Source organism: Rhinolophus hipposideros (assembly GCF_964194185.1).
Source record: "Rhinolophus hipposideros genome assembly, chromosome: 7".
NCBI lineage: Eukaryota > Metazoa > Chordata > Mammalia > Chiroptera > Rhinolophidae > Rhinolophus > Rhinolophus hipposideros.
The window spans coordinates 24,295,952-24,317,186 of NC_138053.1; the positions used below are offsets into that span (position 1 = coordinate 24,295,952).

General features: G+C 40.8%; 2 protein-coding genes across 5 annotated transcripts in view; one reads left to right on the top strand and one right to left on the bottom strand.

The window, feature by feature from the left end:
- LOC308499452 (uncharacterized protein) overlaps window positions 1-10,299 on the bottom strand; it is a 134,612-nt gene extending 124,313 nt beyond the window's left edge. Inside the window, exon 1 of the mRNA XM_081052912.1 lies at window positions 9,448-10,299. Coding sequence (XP_080909038.1) covers window positions 9,852-10,286 — 435 coding nt within the window. The 5' untranslated portion in view covers window positions 10,287-10,299 and the 3' untranslated portion in view covers window positions 9,448-9,851. The remainder of the gene's footprint in view (window positions 1-9,447) is intronic.
- Window positions 10,300-10,515: 216 nt separating this feature from the next.
- EPB41L4A (erythrocyte membrane protein band 4.1 like 4A) overlaps window positions 10,516-21,235 on the top strand; it is a 229,509-nt gene continuing 218,789 nt past the window's right edge. The window contains exon 1 of one of the 4 annotated variants that reach the window (XM_081052913.1): window positions 10,516-11,081. In XM_081052913.1, coding sequence (XP_080909039.1) covers window positions 10,983-11,081 — 99 coding nt within the window. In that variant the 5' untranslated portion in view covers window positions 10,516-10,982. The remainder of the gene's footprint in view (window positions 11,082-21,235) is intronic. The other 3 variants (XM_081052915.1, XM_081052916.1, XM_081052914.1) reach the window with 3 other exon arrangements.

Here is a 21,235-nt window from a genome sequence, read left to right on the forward strand (position 1 = left end):
ATACATTTATAATTGAATAATTAAATCTGTGACTAAGTTGGAAAATATAAGAATATCTTACTAAGTTCAAAAACAGAATTAGAAATCTTAAAGTATTAAAAAATATACTTAACATTCATGTATTAGAGGACTTTAGGTTCTTAAAAAGGTTTTGCTTATTCTTCAGATAATTGAAATACCTAAGATGGAAATAAAATGTATAAATGTAGTTTAAAATGTTTGAGAGTATTTTATATAAAGTAAGTTTGTATATTAATTTAATATAGTAATCAAAACTTCCTCAAAAGTGATTATTAAAATTTGTTAGTTTTATGAACAGAACAATAAGATTTGTTAGTGAACTAAAAACTTAAGAAAGACCCAGACCAAGGGTGTCCAAACTTTTTTCAACGTTTTTCACCAAGGGCCATATGCGGTAAAATACACAAACAGCCGGGCCACTCACTCGAGGTAAAGTACGTATTGCCTCATCTGGTTTATTTAAGTAAACTAAATATATTTTTGGAATTTGCTACGGGCCAATTAACAATGGATCATGAGCCGCAGTTGGCCCGCGGGCCGCAGTTTGGACACCCCTTACCTAGACTTTTCGTTTTTAACTTCAATATATACATTATTTATTTTTAAAACAAAGATCTTGAATAATCTTTTCTGTTTGCAAAAGTCTCACAAAAGTAGCAAAACACCAACAAAACACTGACATGATGTATGCCTAAATTAAAAAGAATACTACACGTTTCCCAAATGATATATATTGTTCATCCCAATATATATTTGTGTATGTTTTCTCCCACTTTCATACATGAAGTAACTGTATGCAAACATTGCACACTAAGGGTTGGGTGGTCTTGTCTGGAAGTTGTTTTCCAGGGCTCTGATATTTCAAAATCCATGTAGAGAGCAAAGAGATTTTGCTCCATGAACCCTCATTGCCTGTTGAATAAATAAATAAATAGATGAAGCACTGCACACATTAAATGAAAGTAAATATTGACCCTGACACCGTATGTTTGCTGGGGAGCCAGCTGAAGTGTGCTGGCTGGTCCCATCGATCAGGGGGCCTACCAGCCCAAGCAGGGGCCTTGGTCATTCAGGAGCACAGTCTGGAAAGAGACTGAATTACCAATAAGCTTTAATCTTTTCCCTCCCCCAATTCTTTTACCAAAGGCAGCCTGCAAAATCTGAAATCCAAAAAAACAAAGAAGAAAAATAGGATAAATATTGATTGCCTAACTTTAGATGGTCTCATGGGAACCTTTGTTAAATTAAGACAGGCCGAGGAGGATAAGTATATCTTTGTTTTATTTCATCATTACTTAAGAAAGGAGAAATCACTCTATTGGGTCAGATCTATGAGTGTGTGTGTGACTACAGCCTACCCTAGCAAGTGGTGTTTTGGAGAAATCCAAAACAGACCCCTTTATCCAAAACACCACTTGCTGGGGAAGTCCCCTCACCTCTCCGAGCCCTAGTTTACTCAACCTTACAACAATGATAATCATATTGGTCCCGCCTTTGTTATGGGTTTAGAAGCTCAAGTGAGGTTATTCATATAACAGGGCCTGGAGAAAAGGGTTGTGGATTTTTTTTTACAGTTAATTACAATGACTTATGAGTAATAACACATCACGCTAGGGTGTTCCCTCCTCACCCCACCTTTACTTTCTATCCAGGTTCCTGTTTCCCAAGCCCAGAGTGGCCAAAGGAGGGGCAAAGAGAGGATAGGAGGTAGTCACAGTGATTTCTGCAGGGGGAGAAATCCCTCCTTTCCCTTTAGTTCTTTCTGAATTAAAAAGTCTGAGTATAGATTTTCAAAGAAAAGGAAAATGAGTCCTTTTCTAGTCCACTAATATTAAAGATATCAAGAATTGAAGAAGCTAAATATTTTCATTCAATAATAGACAAAACTTATTTCTAAGGAGTGGCATACAATACATTAGCAAGTGTCCTTAAAAACATTTGTGTATATATATATATATATATATATATGGTTTATTTGGTTCCTTGTTGTCTTACACAGTTAAATAGATGGATGCGGATTTCAATCAGAATTATATTTAGACACCTATAACAACGAACAAACAAACAACAAGCAACCCCCAAAAAACAAACAACAGGGGTTTGCACAGGCAGACATGAGGAAGCCCAGAGACAGGCTCCTCAAGGCTGGGGTGGTGCTTCCATGCTTGCAGGGTACAGGCTCCTTTTTTGTTCCTCTGCCATTGTCTTTAGATGGCTGCATGCACTCCAGCCATGACATTCAAATTCCAGCTACAAGGAGGGAGGACAGAGATGTTGCATGTCTCCTTCCTTCTTTTTAAAGATTTTTAGGAAAACTTTTAAAAGACTCTCAGGAAGTACCATTTATACTTAACACTTACATCTCATTGGCCATGGAATTTGGGAAAAATGTCCAGCTGAAAATTGGAGTTTAGTTTCAAAGGTAGATTATATGCCACATTTTGCTTTGATATGTAGATAATGGGAAGGTAAACTTTAACCTCAAGTTATCATAAATTGCAAAGTCATAGGTACTTTTTGGATAAATACTCAGGAACTGTCTCTTCCTACCTAACTCTTACCCACTCCAGCCATGCATATTATTTTTGTACAGTTTCAACTAAATTAATTATTTAAAAGTTATGGGTACCTATGATGTGCTGGGCATTATCTTATATGTTACAGATTTAAAATAATGAATAGGGTGCTGCCTCTGCTTTCAAGCAACCTGCAGTCTAATAGAGGAGACAAGCACATAAATTTATAATTACAATACTGTAGTCAAATAAAAATCTACTCGGGTGGCTGGATGTCTCAGTTGGTTAGAGCGTGAGCTCTGAACAACAGGGTTGCTGGTTCGATTCCCACATGGGATGGTGGGCTGCGCCCCTTGCAACTAAGATTGAAAACGGCAATTGGACTTGGAGCTGAGCTGCGCCCTCCACAGCTGATTGAAGGACAACAACTTGGAGCTGATGGGCCCCTGAGAAACACACTGTTCCCCAATATTCCCCAATAAAAGTAAAAAAAATAACAAAAAACAAAAAACTACTCAACCAAAAAAATTCACATACTGATTTTCTGGGTCCTATTTGCACTTCTATTTTATATAACAGTGATCTAGCTAAAGAAGATTAGTACTTGCTAAGAATTATCACTCTGCAAGATTGCAAACTCCATGAGGGCAGAGACCAAGTCCCGTCTGTTCATTGCTAAACAAGGTACACAGTGGAAGATGGACAACAAGTACTGACTGAGTAATAATATGAATGAAAACATGTGCGGAAAAGGGGACTCTAAGGAGCATTTAAAAATGTATTTAACTTACATAAGTTATGGAAACTTAGTATATGAAAACACGTATTTGTCAAAGATATAAGGCTTAGGATGATTATCTTAGACACATGGTCTTCATTTTAGACTATGATTCGTCAAACAATGCTGGGTATTTAAACCATGATTTGTGTAGTGGATGTTTATCGGTTATTCCCACCTACTTTCTGTGCCTTAATTGCCTAGTTATTCCTTCTCGTTGCCCCTATTTGGGGACCCCATGTGATTTCAGAGAAGCAAATTCTATTACTCTGGAGTTACCGTTTGACCTGGGCGCAGCCATTTAGTAGTCTCTCTCTAGCCAAGGTGATTACTTCAGGGATGGATGACATCATTATCATCAACAACAACAACACTTCCATAGCGTTTACTAAGTGCTAGGGACAGTTCTAAACATGGCCTTAGTCCTTGTAGTTCTCACAACAGCTGCATGAGGTGGGTGCTATGATAAACCCTGTCTATGCTGCTCTGAGGCGCAAAGCTGGTGAACAGTGAGCTGGGTTGGATTTGGAATCTATGTTCCCAATGGCTCCACCAAACTGCTTGTGACTCAGGGTAGTCCATCAGAGTGAAATCTCTGCCTCCAACTAAGGAAGTTAGAAGAATCGTTGGCTTCCTTTCCTCTGTGTGGTGTGGACAGCAGACGTGAGTCCTGGAACTACTCCAGCATCTGACTGCTTCAAGAGAAGCAAGGCTAAGTTCAAGACCAATACGTGTAAGTGGTAGAGGTGACAGGACACAGAGAATCAGAGTCACTCTTGGATGCTGCTGGAAATTTGTAGTCAGTGAGGCAATAAACTCTATTTTAAAGATTGGTTTAAGTTGGGTTTTCAAAAGCATCCTGATAGTTGATTTACAAAAAAAATTACATGCATGCATTCTTTCTTATATACATTTGTGACCTGAAAATATTTGTACTTGTGTCCTTCACTCATATTTACCAATGAACATGGTGTAAATATGGAGATATTAGTAAGATCGAATCAACTATTTTAGCATAAAACTAGTATAAACATGATCCTAATTAACAGCATACTTCAATTTTCAAGATGACATCTTTTTCACATGTTAATATTTCTGATATTGGGGTATCTCCATAACTTATGGTGTCTTTCATTAATTGGCAGTTTTTATTTATTTCTTAGTCGTAAATAAAATAAATTATTAATGTAATCGGTGGTATCTTAGATTCAATGAAATACAGTAATATGATTATGGTTGGATATATATCCCTCATAAATATTGCTTTATCCTATCTACAACCTGGACTAAGTATATTAAGATATACACTACTGACATATACATTATACGTATATATAACAAAGTTTAATTTCATACATTCCTAGAATTTTGTGTGGGGTTATGTTATAAGTAGTGGGGAATTAAATTAAGACTTAAGGATGAAACCCAACTCTGCCAAGAGCTAAACCCTTTATCTTCAAGTAATATTCCTTGAAGAAATTTTATAAAAATACACAAAATCACGGAAAACAAAATTCACTCACTGTTCTACCACAGAGATAATCACTGTCGGTGTTTTTCACATACGTGAATCCAGTGCTTGCTTTCTGCATGCCCATTTAGTAAGATCATAAACTATACTTTGCCTTTTAAAATACGATTTAAAAATATTTATTTTTGTCATGACTAGGTAACATGTGTACAGAAGAACACTACAAAATTCTAAATGTATTCACAAAAAGGAATACAGTAAAATGTCTCCATTCTACTCCTGTCCACAAGCCACCCATGCAATGACTGTTTTCAGTTTTTCTTGGCAACTTCTTAATGTCAGAATCAGAAGGCTGGACATGAGTTCAGAGGTCATTTACTCCAGATGTTTCTTGGCTAGATGTTACACTGGGTTTCTTTTTCCCTGGATATCACTTTTACAAGAAGAGCAGTGTGTTGTTTTTAGAAGAAAGGGATGGGAAAGAAGCATGCTGGGCATGGAGATCTAGAGGCACCAGCTCCAAGTCCCAAGTCCCTTATTTTGTAGCTGAGCATGCCAAGGCACGGAGAGATAGTGGGACTTCTTTAAAGTCACATGGCTAATCTGACTTCAAATCAAAATAATTGCAGGATAACTGAAAGCTGATTTCCCCATCCTTTGATAGGGAAACAGGTAAAATAGTCAATATATTAGATTCTAAAAAAAGGAACTCATTTTTAAATGAAGGTCAACTTCATTAACCAGAAATTAAACAGCATTCTTCTATTTAATATAAAAATCACTTTCATTTTTCATTAATTCATGCGCATTGTAAAAAAATGGAAACTTCCGTTGAAAAACAAATAAAAATGGACCTTTCTATTTGCACTATTATGTACGCTGATCTTTTTACCTCACTGCTTACTTTGGATAACTTTCCATGTCAGTGCATATATATCCATCCCATCTTTTCTAACAGCTGCTGGATCTTCTATCATATGCATATACTAGAATTAATGTAACAATTCCCTACTATTGGGCACCTGGATTGTTTAAAAAGCTTTAATACATAAACATGCAGCAGCAAATATATTTTTACAGACATCTGTATCAATTATTTGATAATCATAAATCCCCAGATATTGAATTTCTGGGTCAAAATATATGCATACTTAAATTGTTTATGACAGTTTGTACTCCAGAAAGTCTGAATCAATTTACATGTCTACTAACAATGTATCAAAGCCATTTCACCCACTCTGACCAACCTTTGGAATCCCTCTCAGTCAAATAGGCATAAGATGTTAATCTGCTGTTTGAAAAACTCAGAAACTGTCTCTAAAGAAATAAAACTTTTCAACTTGCTCCCCAGCCCCCATTTTTTGCTAGTTTACATTTGACCAGAGAAGGGGATACTAGGGTATGTCAAATTCAAAGTTCTAAACCATCTACACCAAATACAAACCATGTCAATGCATTCACCAACAAGGATTACAAACTGTACAAAATAAAAATTATCAGTAAATTCCAAAGAACGTTTAAATGGAAATCACAAGAATAAAGAAATAGCTTAGGTTGCTGTCCGGGAGATGACTTCCCTTGAAATGTGGTAACACCCTTGAGGCATTTCAGAAATGGGATCTGAGGCCTCAGTACTCAGGAGAGAGGACAGCTGGTTAATGACATATATATGAAGTGAGTCAGAAGGCAGGATGGTCTTAAAAACTGGATATGCCTGGACACATACTATATTAGAAAGAAAAATGAGTGAGGTATCTGAAGAGACTATGAAGGAGTGTGATGAAACTAAAACAGGGATCTTCCCTTCTATAAAAACTACTCTTTCTGATGTAATCCACTTGGCAGGGTCTTCAATACACTTCCTGGACAGGCATTAATGAGATAATGATGGATGAAGTAGAATAACAGGGAGGGTACTAGTAAAGAACGCACCTCCACCTTTAAAAAAATTATTCATAGATAATTAGGGACAACTTTTATTATTTTTTGGAAAGATAATCTCTAGAGCAGTACTTCTCAAAGTGTGGTTCCAAACCAGCAACATAAACATTGCCTGGAACTTATCAGAAATGCAAATTGTCAGGCTGGGGTCAGCAATCTGTATATTAACAAGTCTTCCAGGTGATTCTACTGCATTGCTATTTGGTTTTTAAGTAATTAAATTATTTACTTAGGTAACTGTCAATGTTTTCAAGGTGTTTTTTTTCCTGTTTCAAATTACAATTAACTTTTTGAAGTTTAAAAAATGCCGAAGTATAAAAGATGACAGAAGAAATGGATGATTTGAAGACATGTTCCTAAAAAGAATATGGTGCTTTAAAAACAATTCTGTGTCTGGCATTTTGAAGTGCATGTTTCAGCAAAGGGTGGGGCCTGTTTTATGGGAGGTCAAATCGCTTCTTCCAGGAGGAGGATTCCTATAGTCCTTCACAGATGGTCTACATATTTCCATGAAATTATACCTACTCCGAATTTGTTTGTCATTTGACTCATCTACATAGGCTTATTATGACAAAATGTCATCTTTACTAAAGAAAATATTTTTGTAAAGAATCTCTGAAAAGAGATCAAAGGCTTTCACACAGGCTTTAAATAGCCTATATTATGTTGTGCACCTCTTTCCTGGGGAGGAAGTTGATGAGTTTGAATAGTATCTTGTTAATTTTTTTTCTCTGGATAGGCAGAGAAAATTTTCCTCCAAAATCCTGTTTAAGGTATATGTTCAACTTTTTAAGAAACTGACAAAGTGTCATCCAAAGTGGTCGTACATTTTACATTCCCAGCAGCAGTGTCTGAGAATTCAAACTGGCCCTCATCCTCACCTCACTTGGTATGGTGGTACAAGAGCTTGGTACGGTAGCCATTCTCCTAAGTCTGCAGTGGTAACTTATGGTGATTTTAACATGCATTTCCCTAATGACTAGTGATTGAGCATCTTTCCATTGCTTATTTTCCATTTGTATATCTTCTGATCCAATTATTCCACTCTTTTATTTCAAAAGGAATAAAAGCACCCATACCCACAAAGAAATAGATCCGTGATAGAAAGAAAACTGACTCTGGGTGGGGGACACACAGTGTGAGATATACAATTACAAAATTGTACACCTGAAATCTACATAACTGTACTAACAACTGTCACCCCAATAAACTTTAAAGAAAAAAGAGAAATAGATCCTTTATGGACTGAACTGTGTCCCCTCCAAATTTATATGTTGAAGCTATAACCCCCAATGTGACTGTATTTTCAGACAGGGTCTATAAAGTGGTAATTAAGGTTAAATGAAGTGATAAGGGAGGGGCCTTGATACAAAAGGTTTAGTGTCCTATGTGAAGAGACACTACAAAGCGCATGCTCTCCCTCACACCTCCGCACACAGTGGGATGGCAGCTGCTATAAGCCAGGAAGAGAGGTCACACCAGAAAGTGACTATGCTGTCCCCCTGATCTTGAACTTCCAGCATCCAGAACGCTGAGAAAATAAGTGTCTGTTGTTTAAGCCACCTAACCTGTGGTGTTTTGTTAAGGTAGCCGGAGCTTACCTCCTCAGAGCAGGATTTGTAATATTTGTATTATTTGTAACATTAAAAAATTGGAAACTACACCAATGAATGCATAACAAATTGCAGCACGTACATTTAAAGGAATACTACTGAACAATGTAAATGAACTATTGATTTAAAAAAAAATACCTATGGAATCTTCCCATTATACCTAAGAAACTCCAATTTTGTGCTAAATAAATTGTTTTCTTTTCTTCATTCCCTAATAAAGAAATAACTCACTTAGAAAAAGCTGTCATATGTACAGGACTTCATGGCTTTGTACCTTCCCTTGTGAAGAGCCTGGAACAAACTCGCTACTATACCCCAAACCTGCAGCCTTTCCATCACCATTGGAGGTAAAACAAAACAAACAGACAAAATAAAAATAACCCACAAAAATCAAAGGACATAACAGATGGCAGCAAAACTCAGAACTGGGAAACAAATTATTACACTTGAACCTTATTTGTTGTTTTTCCGAGCTTAGGTGGCTGTACTGAATATTATAATAAAGTATGAAAATCTGTTATTAAATTTTTCAATACTATTTGGTAATTTGTGTCAGGAGTATTATATCACCGAAAAAAAAATCCACGAGTAAAGATGGTAAACCCAGAATAATGTGTCAGCTGCGTCAAGACAAAACTTGGACAATACAACCCCAAGTTGGGCATGGAATTTGATTAGAAATTCAGAACCTGCTTCCATTTCACAGAAAGCTTGGAAAACAAAATAGGTTTAATTCATGGTTTTAGATGAAGTTCATACCAAAGATGGCAGGTTCATATCGCACTTTGGAGGTTGCTTATTCATGTTTAGATGGGGCTGCTACAGCACGGAAAAAAAGCTTCCTAAGGAAGGCTCTCTGTGACAAATTACTATGGAAGGAAACTCACTCCAAAGTTGAAAATAGTTCATTTCCATTCTGTGCTGCGGGTGCCAGCTTTTATTTTTTTTTTTTTAATGGCACTAACGTCCTAGATTTTAAGCAAAAATTTTTGAGTTTTGGCTACTTAGCTTATAAGTGGTAGAGGACAGAACTCAAAACTACGCCCGATGCCAAAGCTCTTGCTCTTTCTAACACTCAATATAGAGAAAATTTTCTGGGAGGCCTACCCTCAACCCTGCTCCGCGTCGTCCCGTGTCTCTACGTACGATTCGCATCAACTCGCTGCGGGTTCACAGCTGGAGAGCAGATTGCACCTGCTCCGAAGGCTGGCGAGGCCCTGCCTCCTCCGCCGCTGTCTCCACTGTCTGCACCGACACGAGAACCCACCAGGGGTCACTGCATCCTCAGAGCTATTGTGTCCGCCGGTTCTGGACACGGCCGGCCGCACGGTGGGTGTGGGACTGGGAGTGCTGACCGCCGGGGTCCAAGCAGGAAGGCGTCCTGCCCTCCCCGAGCCAGCCTCCAGGTCTCCCCGGGAAACGAACACAGCGAGCGGGGTCAGAGCTCCACGCGGCCCAGCAGCTCGGGCGCCGCGCGCAGTTTCTCCCGCGGACCTGTCGGCACTTCGCCATTAGACCACCTCCGCTCCGCCCTCCGCCCCCAGCCGAGACCCCGCCCAGAAGGGCGCCCCCTTCCCGGCCTCCGGGCCGCCGCTTCGCTCCGGGGCTTTTCGCAGACGCCGCGCCCGGCCCGGCTGCACCTGGGCTGCTCCCGCCCCGGGCGCCAGCCCTCGCGCAGCGTGGAGAACTTTCCCCGGAGCCGCCGCGGCCTGGCGCTGCCGGGCACACCCCTCCGCGTCCGCCCGCCGCTCGCCTAGCCCGGGCGCGAGTCTTTTGACTCCCCGTTTCTCTGAACCTCCCGGAGGGTCGGCGCTCTGCCGCAGCGGCAGGGCTTTCTCGGAGAAAGAGCTTGAACTTGGCCCCCACGGCCCCCCGCGATGAGCTCGGGGTTCCCCAGGCGGGGGCCGCGCTCCGCGACGAGCTGACCCGTCCTCACCGGTTTCCATCGGAGCCCGCTCGCTGCCCTTTCCGACCGTCTTGGGGCTTCTGGGCGCCCGCGGATTGGGGAAGGGGCGACCTCGCAGGGAGATTGTCCTGCAGTGTCGCTGGGACGTCGTGGGTACCCAGGACACAAAGGGAGAGCCGAGCGCTCCCCATTCGGCGGACCGGACGGGGGGCCGCGCGGGGGGTCGGAGCGGGGAGTGCGCGCCCGCTGAGCGCTGCGCGGGCGGCGGCGGAGGCCGGGGCGTCGAGGCCGCGCTGCCCGCGATCGCGGGCGGAGGGGGCTGAACCGCGTCCAGGGGCTTCCGAGTGCGCGGGGGGGGGGGGCGCTCGAGCGCTCGTCTCTCCGGTTCCGCGCCTCCTGTGCCCACTGCCGGGAGACTTCTGTCGTCCCCAGGACCGCGGAAGGGGCCGCGCCGCCCCCGCCTTCGCAGGAGCCCGAGTCGCACGCGGGATGCGCGGGGACGCGCGGCCGCCCTCCGCGCGCAGTCCCGCCGGCGCTTCCTCGGCCGCTCCCGGGCGCTGACTCCCCGGGCGGGCTTCGCCGCTGTCCTTGGCTCCTGCTCGCGGACCCCTCCGGGGGCTGCTCCTGTCGCCTTCGCCACCGCGTGGACAATACATTAATGCCTCGCGCTTGAGGAGGCGGCGGCTCAGCGCCTGGATCGCGGCTCTCGCCTGGGCTGGAGACGGCCACAGCCGACATGGGCTGTTTCTGCGCGGTTCCGGAAGAATTTTACTGCGAAGTTTTGCTCCTGGATGAGTCCAAGTTAACCCTCACCACCCAGCAGCAGGGCATTAAGGTAGGCGCGGGCCGGGGGCGTGTTCGGGGGGCGGTGGGCAGCCGGGCGGGCTCGGGGGTCCCGGGCTTTGCGTGACGGCTGTCACGGGCCGGGGCTGCCCGCGGCGCTCAGGTAGAGGGTGGACGTGTCCGCGTGGGTTAAGTTTGAGTCCCTTCTAAGGGAAAGTAAGTTTGACGTCTCCAACTGTAATCTACGCACCGACTCGCAGCTGCAGTCCACGGTCCTGCAGTTGAGACCAAAAGTCTTCCCGGCATCGATTTCCTCCCAAAGCGTCTAAGGCCCCCTCCAGCCCCCAAACAGGCGCAGAACAGAATATACGGGCTGCATACAGTGTCGAAGGCACGATTTCCCTTGGCTTCGTTTAGGCTTTTTCATGATAGTGACATTGGGGAAGGAAAGGAGTTTACTCGTTGACACACATTTATTAGGTGGTTGTGATTGTGTTGCCCGGGCTTGTAGCTGGGTATTGTTAACGTTTGGACGGAAAATAATTTCCCTTTCCTCAAGCAAACTGGCTCCCCACATTTAATTCAGCATCTCTCAAAGCGACTCGGTAATAACTTCGCTCTTGTTTTTAGATAATAAAAATATAATTACAACTATTCACCCAGACAACCCAAACAAAAAGGTTATGAGAGATTGCAGAGACTCACTTCTTTAATTGTGCTGAGTTCTCAACGTTCGAGTTGACAACCTGACCGAGGCGTAGGAGCGCTTGTTTTGCTCCTGCAACTATGTAACTGCCTAGAGGTGATTGGAATCGGGAGCGTTTTGTTTCCTTTCTCTCCTTCAGTTTTAAGACGCAGGCGTTTTAGATAACTCAGCAGCTGAATCTGGCGAAGGGAAACCGCTCCCCACCCTCCCATCCCGCCCCGGGTAGAGCTGGTCCACTGAGAAATCAAGTTGAGGCTGACAAGCGTTCTCTCCTAGACTTGTCATCTCAGAAGTTAATCCTAATGGTGTAGGCCCTGGGCATTTCCTTGCGTGAATCAGTTTTTACATCGATTTATGGACAGGAGAGTAACTGTTCTTGGCCAAAAGCTTCAGCTTTGATGTTACTGTTCTTGGTGTAGAAGATTCTCATTTCACAGGTGTCATTCTCTTGCAGGAAAAAGGGGGCAAAAATGGTCAGTGAAAGCCGTAAGACAAAGTTCACCCTTTCTTTTATGAAATTGTTTTGAATATTGTGTCCCCAGTAGTTAAAATAAGCAAGTCAATCAGATTCTCATTTGGTGTTTCCTTTTAAGGCCAATAAAAGTCTCTTTTGGGGGAAGGCGTTCACTTTATGCTTTCAAATTTTATGTTCCAAGACATCCCCTCTCCCTCCCAAATTAATCCAGGAAAAGAATTTACCTTATAAAATCATGTAACATGCTTTGGTATACTGTGTGAATAAAATGGCAAAAATCACAGAAACATCCTAAGTTTTTTTATAATATAGATTCTCTTTGGCTTGGGGATAGAAACAATGAGAAAAAGATAACTGATGATTTGGTACTAAAACAACAAAGAAGTCCTAAGTGCCAAGTCTAAAGTCATCTGGAGTGTGCCCTTCCTATTTAATCATGAAAGCCCTACCTGTCAGCTGTGGAGCATGTACATTACTCTGTCAAGAGAGCAGCCAACATTTGGGATTAAATGCAATAATTTTGTCAAAGAAGCATGAATCAAAATTCTTGGTCTGTAATTACTTTTTATAACCTGATGGTGCTTACCTTGTTTTACAAATAGGTTGAAAATTGGGGAGTGATTCGAAGGCAGTAGCAACTTTATAATGCTGTTGTTTTGGATCGATGCCATTTAACTAAACAGTAATTTAAGCAGGCTTTTGTTGCAAGTAATCATTTTGCAACAGGCTTTGCCTCTTTCAGTGTCACAAAAGCATGCCACAATTATTTTGATGGCCATATGTGTAACACAGATGTCTGCTGAAGTTAACCACATTATCAGTAACTACCATGCTACCATAAAATGCATGTGTTAAGCACATATCTACTTGTGGTATGTACTAAATTAAACACATCTGTATATTTGTAAATGGAATAATATATGAACAGCATCTCAAATGTAGAAGGTATTCGAATGTTGAATGAGTATATATATAATATTATTCTGTACATATTTGACATTTTCTTTAACTCCTACTTTAGTTTGTAAATGAAATAATAAACAATCACTTCAAAGTTACTAATAGTAGAAAAGTAATTACTATTATGGTGTTTTCCTCCTGCTATAGTACACTCGATAATTTTGATTATCGCTAATAAAAGTTGAAGTTAAACATTCAACATCAATTAGCCCTTTTCCCTGAAATTAAAATAGAAAAAATATTTTTATTTTCAGAAGTATTTCTTTATTATTATTTTGAGATGACCCTGCTTTGCATTCTATCTAAAATGAAATGAAGACAGCTAATTTTGCAGTAAAATTATTCACATATTTCCTCACTTAATGGAAAGAATTTTACTGATTCCTGATAATTAAAAATTTGCTTGTATTCTGTCATAACAATTCCTTGTCAGTTAAAAAAATAAATAATTGTAGAAAATTTAAGTAGGAGTATGAGAGAAGCTTGGTAAAACATTGTTATTATTTTTGTTTCTGTGTGCCAATCTGAAAAACACTCTGGATTTAAGTGGCAAATTATAAATTGAAAGGTTAGTTATAAAGTGATTTTCTGCAACTTAGATCAGAGTTTTTAATTGACTTTAGAAAAAAATCAGTGTTGGTTCCCATGGAAAGCAGAGTTCAGCCTGAAAACAGTAGTGACACATATATGTTAAGATGAGTAGCATTTAAACTGAAAACAATGTTTTGTTTAAAAAATAATCAGATAAATAAAACACAGTATCTTTGTATTCAATGTTATGTAGCAATTTGTACTGTTAACTTGCTTTATAAGTAACCTCACCTTGACAAACAGGAAGTCTTTTTCATGCAGTTTGTAGTTTGAGCCCTATCCAAGATTTAAAAACCCAGGTTTATATAAACTGTTAGCTATTGGTTGTGTGTTGAGCCCCACAATAGCTTTTAGCAGTTTGCTCTCTGCTGCTATCTCTGTTGTTTATTCAAGTTAAGAATTTCTGCTGTGGTTAATCTCTTGGTTTTTTTGAGTAATGTTTGTTCAGGGAAACTTTTATTATGTCCTTTGTAGTTCTTTGTCCTGGTGGAGGTAATCTTATTTTTGTTCTCTTTAGAAAGCAAAACTTCAATATGGCTCAAACTACCTTTTATAGGTTGTTATTTGAATAGCAAAGATTTTCAGGGGGAAAAAATCTGTAAGATTTGATTATAAATTTAGTTTTGAAAATTGCTGCTGCAAATATGAACTAGCTCAATATTTTCATTTTAGCCAGATTTTAGTCCTCTGAGTGGTAATGTAGGTGCTCATTTTCCCCTCAATGTATTTGACTAAATTAATGAAACCAATATGATAGCAAGATGGAAATTCCATTAACTTTTTTTAACGGCTTTATTGAGATGTACCATACAATTCACACAGTTAAAACGTATACAGTTCAGTCATTAACTTTTAAATGAAGTTACTTCCTAATCATCCTGAGTTTCCTGAGGGAGTATTGTGAGTCAGTTTTGATCAGAAACTTCTTAATAAACTAGAAAAACAATTGGAAGGTGGGGACTTAAATTATATTCCTTTCACTTACCAAGAATTGTAATTTTCATCCCATTTAGATTGGTAAAGAATAATCTAAGAAGATTGGGCAAAAATGAAAAGTGATAGTTCTTTACAAATCACGTGTATTTATGTGACTACCTGTATTTTTGATATAAACTGCATAAGGTACAAGAGTTGGAGACCTTAGAAACAAGCAAGTAATCAATCATATACCAACATTTTTGTTAATGTAAAATTTGTTTGGGATCTTGATTGGTCAGTAAATTAGATGTGACTGAGATGGAAGTACCCCTGCTCCACATTTCGTCTATGTTTCTGAGATTCAAATTTGATATTCATGTGGCTGTTTAAGATGAACTACCCTGTTTCCCGGAAAATAAGACCTAGCCGGACCGTCAGCTCTAATGCATCTTTTGGAGCAAAAATTAATATAAGACTGGGTCTTATTTTAATATACTATAAGACTGGGGTAATGTAATGTAATGTAATGTAATGTAATGTAATGTAATATAACAGTGGGTCTTATTTTAATACAATATAAGACCGGGTCTTACATAGTATAAGACCCGGTCGTATATTAATTTTTGCTCCAAAAGACACATTAGAGCTGATGGTCCAGCTAGGTCTTATTTTGGGGGAAACACGGTAGTAAGTATATAAATGCTCCCTCAAATTCTTTTGTGTTTTGTTTTTAAAAAGTGATTCCAAGTGTTTTTTTCAGCTTCATTGAGGTAAAATTGAAAAATGAAATTGTAATAAATTTAAAGCGTACACGATGATGATTTGATAGACAAATGCATGGTGAAAGGATTCCTACCATCCCACCGAGTTAACCCAGCCATCACCTTACGTATTTATCTTTTTGTTGTCGTTGAAAGCACGGAAGTTCTAGTCTCGGAGCAAATTTCAGTGCTACGATACAGCGTTATCAACTGGAGTCCCCATGCTGTACATTGCATCCTCAGACCTTACGTGCCCCTCCATTTTACAAGAAGTTTTCTTCTTGAAAAAACTTATTAAAAATAATTTCTTAATCGTTAATGGTTGGAAAGTGATTTAAACCTAATTTAAGGGGGACATCATTGGTTGTTACCTCCAGCCACTAGCTAATGGCTGTCCCTCGCCAGGTGTTTATAATTTTCTTAGTTAAAGGTGGACCACACTCTTCGCAGCTCCTTCAATACAATTGTTCTTGAATTCTGTAATGTTAAGCTTGAACTGACACTTTGAACTAAACATACGGGTGATGATGTCTTGGTCTGTTCTGGCTGCTGTAACAAAAGACCACACACTGGGTGACTTACAAACAGAAGAAGTTTATTTCTCACAGTTCTGGAGGCTGGGAGCTGCATGAGGGCCCTCTTCTTGGTCAGAAACTTTTTCTTGTAGCCTCCCATGGCCGAGGGGGTGAGGGAGCTCTACTGGCCCTCTTTTATAGGGGCACTAATCCCAAAGGCCCCACCTGCTATTGGGGGTTAAGTTTCCAACATACAAATCCAGGGGGACACAAACATTCAGACTAAAACAGTTGGTGATAAAGTCATATCTAAATTGCAGGGACCAAAATCCAGACGCTACTTTCCATGAGCCATGTGGACAGTGGTTTGTTATTTTTATCAAGACACTTATAAACAAGATTAGAAGCTTATTTTTTCTTGGATGTTTTGTGTCAGGTTGTCTCTCAGAGTGGGGCCAGACAGTTGTTTGTCGTGGAGGCTGTCCTATCCATTGTGGGATCCTGAGTGGTATTCCTAGCCTTTAACCACGAAATGCCTATGTGCCTCTTGTCCAGTCGTCACAACCAAAAATATCCCCAGATGTTGCCAGATATCCCCAGATGTTGGGGAATATCCCCAGTGGGCGAAATCACCTTCGGCTGAGAACCACTGCCCTGGAGTATAACAGCTGCCTTTATTTTTGTGGGTTTGGTGCTCAGCTTTCCGCACTGGATGCAGGCTAACATTTGGTTGCCTCTTTTGTTCTCTCTCTCTTTTGTGGGGGTAGTCACATACCTTATATGTCAGTGGAAACAATACGATGTGTCTTTAACTTGCTTAATGTTCTTATACTAGGAGCAAGATAATGAAGTGACTTAAAAGCGTGGGCTCTGGAGTTAAAGCCCCTGGGTTTACATTTTGATTGCTGAGGTGCCGTGGGGCCTTCAGAAAGATGCTTCACTTCCTGGAGTCTCAATTTCCCCATCTGTAGAAATAGGGGAATTTTGTCCACAGTCACTTGGCATGTATAAGCACCCAGAAACTGTTCGTTTCATTCTTTCCCCTCCTCTCTTCATTTCCTCCTCCTCCTTTTAGGACCTCCTTCCTGTCTACAGATAAAGCCCAGACTGTGTTGTTTGGGTTAGCACCCTACCTCAGCTGGCCCTGCCTACCCAAACTACGTGCTCTGTCGGCGCGCAGAGCTGCTCAGGCCCCAACCATACCAGACCCTCCAGTGTCTTTATACGTGGGATTCCCACCAAGCAGTGTATGCTTTCACCTTTCCCTAAGCACACACTCATCTGAACTCATCCTTTAAGACTTAAATCAAGTGTCCCATTTGCTAGAAAGCCTTTAACCCAGGCTTGCCAGGCAGAGTTAAGCACCCGTCACATCCTGTTACAGTACTTGTCACATTGCAAGCATGATTCCTGGATGTCTTCTCCAGAGGTCTGAGCCCCTACCTGTGATCCACAGCGGCTAAGCTGCACACCTCATGGGATAGACGCTTATTAACTGTAATTCGAATCGAGGAATGAATCGAGTGTTACATCGGAATAAGCCGTGTTGAAAATCTTCTAGATAATGAGGTTCCTTTGCCATTTTATTTTTACTAGGAAAGATCCTAGAATAAAGCGAATCTTACCAAGATACTCTAATTTTTATATTGCTAATGGGCAGAAAATGAGATGGTTCAGTGGGCGGAATGCATGTAGCAAGCACATTAAAGAGCTGACCGGCAGCTATTTCAGAAAACATGAGCACACCATTATTGTATTGTAAAGGCAACTAGTAAGTCTTCCTTTTTTAAAAAAAACGTCACTTTCCCCTTACAACTTGAGAGTATTTTGGAAGACGGGCTCATTTCAAGAATGGGTAATAGGTTCTCACACTTCAGTTGCTTTTCTTTCTTGTGTCTTGTTCTGTCTCTGAGAACGCTGTCAGTTGGTTCTGCAGTGTGGATTCACAAAATCAGGGACCATTGGGGTAATTTTTAATTTTGCCGTACCACCCATTTTACTCTGGAATCTGTATAAACTTCACCTGACACTGCTGTAAGACTTAATGGAGAACATTAGTGTCAATAAATTAAATATTGGGGTTTTGTGACAAATGATACGTTTTCCATTCTATTGCAGTGTATTTTTTCTGCAGGCCTATTATAAACATGACAGGTCAGAGATCAGATTTGCCATGCCCCTCTGGCTTTTCTGAGATTGATTGCTTTGGCCGAGCTTTGTCTCTGCTATTTTAGCCATAAGTAAAACTGGTAAACTTAGCCTGTTGTGGGTTGTAATGAGTACCTGCCATTTGCTTCTGCCTTACCAGATTTGTTTCTAAGTCTCATATATTAAGATTAACCAGGCATCTGTTATTACTTGTTTAGGTATAGACAAGGTGTGTTGAGGTCAGGAACCAGCCAGTTTAGTTTGTGACTCAAAAAGCCTGTAACCACGGTTTGGAGAGTCTGTACCATTCTCAGAAATGTGGATTGCATTCCTGTGCCCTCTGAACCATGTACGTATTTCATGTTTGTTTGCTTGTTTTTAAGTGAAACAGCCACTGTTCCTTAATGTTGCCTGTTAATCTATGTCTTTGTTACTAAACACTTTTGCCAAGAGATTCCCCAAAGGCTGAGATGGATCCTCCAGAGGACCTTCTAACAATCACGGAAGGCATGAAAGGGCCTGGGCGTGGCTTCCAAACATGTCAGAAGTGTGAGAAGTTTGTTTTCAAGGATGTTGACATGCCAAGAGGAAGTTAGAACAAGAGAGATGGTGGCAGGCGAGGAAAACCGAGAGGTACTGAGTGCTAGTCCCCATGGATAATAACTGAAAGGTCAGATTGCAGGGCAGAAATCAGCCAACTGAGACCAAATAGGGAACTAAATACAGCCCGAGATCGTTTAGAAACAACATGTACTGAGCACATAAGAAAACACATGTGCTTTGGTAATGCCAAGCATTCCCAGCTTTTGGGGGTTGGGGGTGGTGTCCCAGAAGTGGGTTAGAAGGTCCCTTGTTTGGGATACAGCTTGCCAGACAAACAGTAACGTGAGCGAGGGTCAGGTTCCTGAGCCAGCCCGCAGAGACTGTCTCAGTGTTTAAACCACTCCGGTCCCACCTTGCCTTTCATTCAGAGCCATGTTTAAGAAGCAGTCTTGGAGACTCTGCTCCTTTAATTGTCACTTGTCAAAATTGGTTTTTCTACACCATTTCACTGCTCTCAATTTAATCCAGGCCCTCACACTTCACACCTGAACCAGCCATCTCCCTGGGGTGCTGTGTGATCAACTTCAGTCTCTCCCCCTCTCGCCAACCCTGCCCTGTGTTTAAATTCTGGTCAACTATGAAAGTATTGGTCTTGTGACGGGCCAAATGACTCTTCTTTGAAGTAGCCTTCTGTTCCTCATTTTTAAGTGGAAGGGCATGCATGATACCTGCCTGATAGTATGATTGTGAGAATTTGAGAAAAGAATTTTAGGCACATAGGATAAAAGGTGCTCAATAAATCATAGCTATTATTATGTAGGATCTCTTAATGGCTAATAAATTCTTTCTCAATTACAAGTTGGGATATGTAATCCACCACCTTTGCCCAAAGTGATGCTGGCTCTCAGAGGGGTAGAAGTAGGGGAACAGAGGTGGTTTGATATTTGTAGATACCAGTAACTTCTACCCCTGTTTTTCCTGAATTTTACAGCTTTAGCTCTTACATTTAGGTCTGTCATCCATTCTTCATTCTCTTTCATATGGATATGCAGTCACCTCAGCTCATTTGTTGGAATGACTACTTTTCCCATTGCATTGTCTGGGCACCCTTATCAACAATCAATTTACAAAACATGTGAAGATTAATTTCTGAACTCTCAAGTCTATTCCATTGATCGATGTGCCTATCTTTATGCATTGTGTTTATTTTTACTCGTTCCTTGGTAAAGTAGGTGCATGTAACTCAGCAGAGAGAACACTCCCAGTTAAAACAAATTTGACATTTAATATTTTGAGAAAATTTTCCATAAACTTCCTGGGGGCAGCAAAACATTGTCTTTGTTTTCTACTATTAAAACCTCAAGAACCTAGAAAAGTGCCAGGCACATACTGGAATTCAGTAAATATAATATTTGTCATATTTGCAGAAGGACCGATAGAAGGTTTGTTGTTTTAGTCATGCTGATGCTATTGCTTTTGTAAATTGAAACCTTGGTCGACTATTTAGATTTCCCAAGACTTTTCTGTACAAGCTTTGAGTGTTGCTATTTACATTGTGTAAAGAACTTGCTGTTGGTTCTTGCAGGCTCTTTCTGTAAGTTACTGGGTGGAGGGCTGGAAAAAACATATTTGTGTATGTTTTAAGAATAACTTTCTTTGTCAGTTTTCATAGGTGAAGGTAGCATGTTAGAAAAGTTAATATTTAAATAGGTATGTGATTTTCATCTATTACCTTGAAACGTAATGGAGGAATTGCTAGAGATTTGTCCTGGGCAGTGGGATGTGCACTGTTTTCCTCCTAGGGAAATAATGCAGATGGCTTAGAAGACCACTTAAACACACACACACACACACCCTTCCTGATCCTCATGACTTCCTTTTAACCGTGAACTTGCAGGATTCCTAGCAAGCTTGCAGGTTAAAGCCTAGGGAACAACTTTGACTTTATAGAATTGGATTAACATCCCCTATGACTGAGGGAAAGTGTGGCAAATCTTAGTGGTATTGAAACTGGCATTATACAAGCTTTACAGTTTTGTCTGGAGTGCACATTTTAAAAGTCAGTAGTATTCAGAAACTTGAAAAATCTCACTAGATAATGCAGGCTACAGGCAGTTCCCTCTGTGAAGGAAATCTTAAATGCCTAGAATAGATAATGCCATAGCATGACAAAATCTTTCACACAGACTTGTTTCAACTTGTCATTGCTTTTTCCTGCCAACCACTTGTTCTTTTGTCCAGTAGTTCAACTGTCTGATTCTCTGCACCAGACCTGTGTGAGTGATCACATGTCCTCAGTTAATTTAGTTCCATGGTGCTGCCTGAAAATGCAGCAGACATCAGGGGAAGAATGCGGAAGAGATGACATAAATTACAACAGATTGGATTTCACTTGTAACAGAGAATTAGACTTGGCATGGACATTCAGAATCATCTAATTCCCCCATTCTACAGGCGAGGGAACGGGGACCCAGTAAGGGGTACCTGGTCATGGAACCCTATCTCTTGGTTTTTCATCTGGTCACTTTCTCAGTGCTCACCCACCCTCAGTTTCTTTGCTGCGTGCAAGGGAAGGAAGGGCTGAGAGCT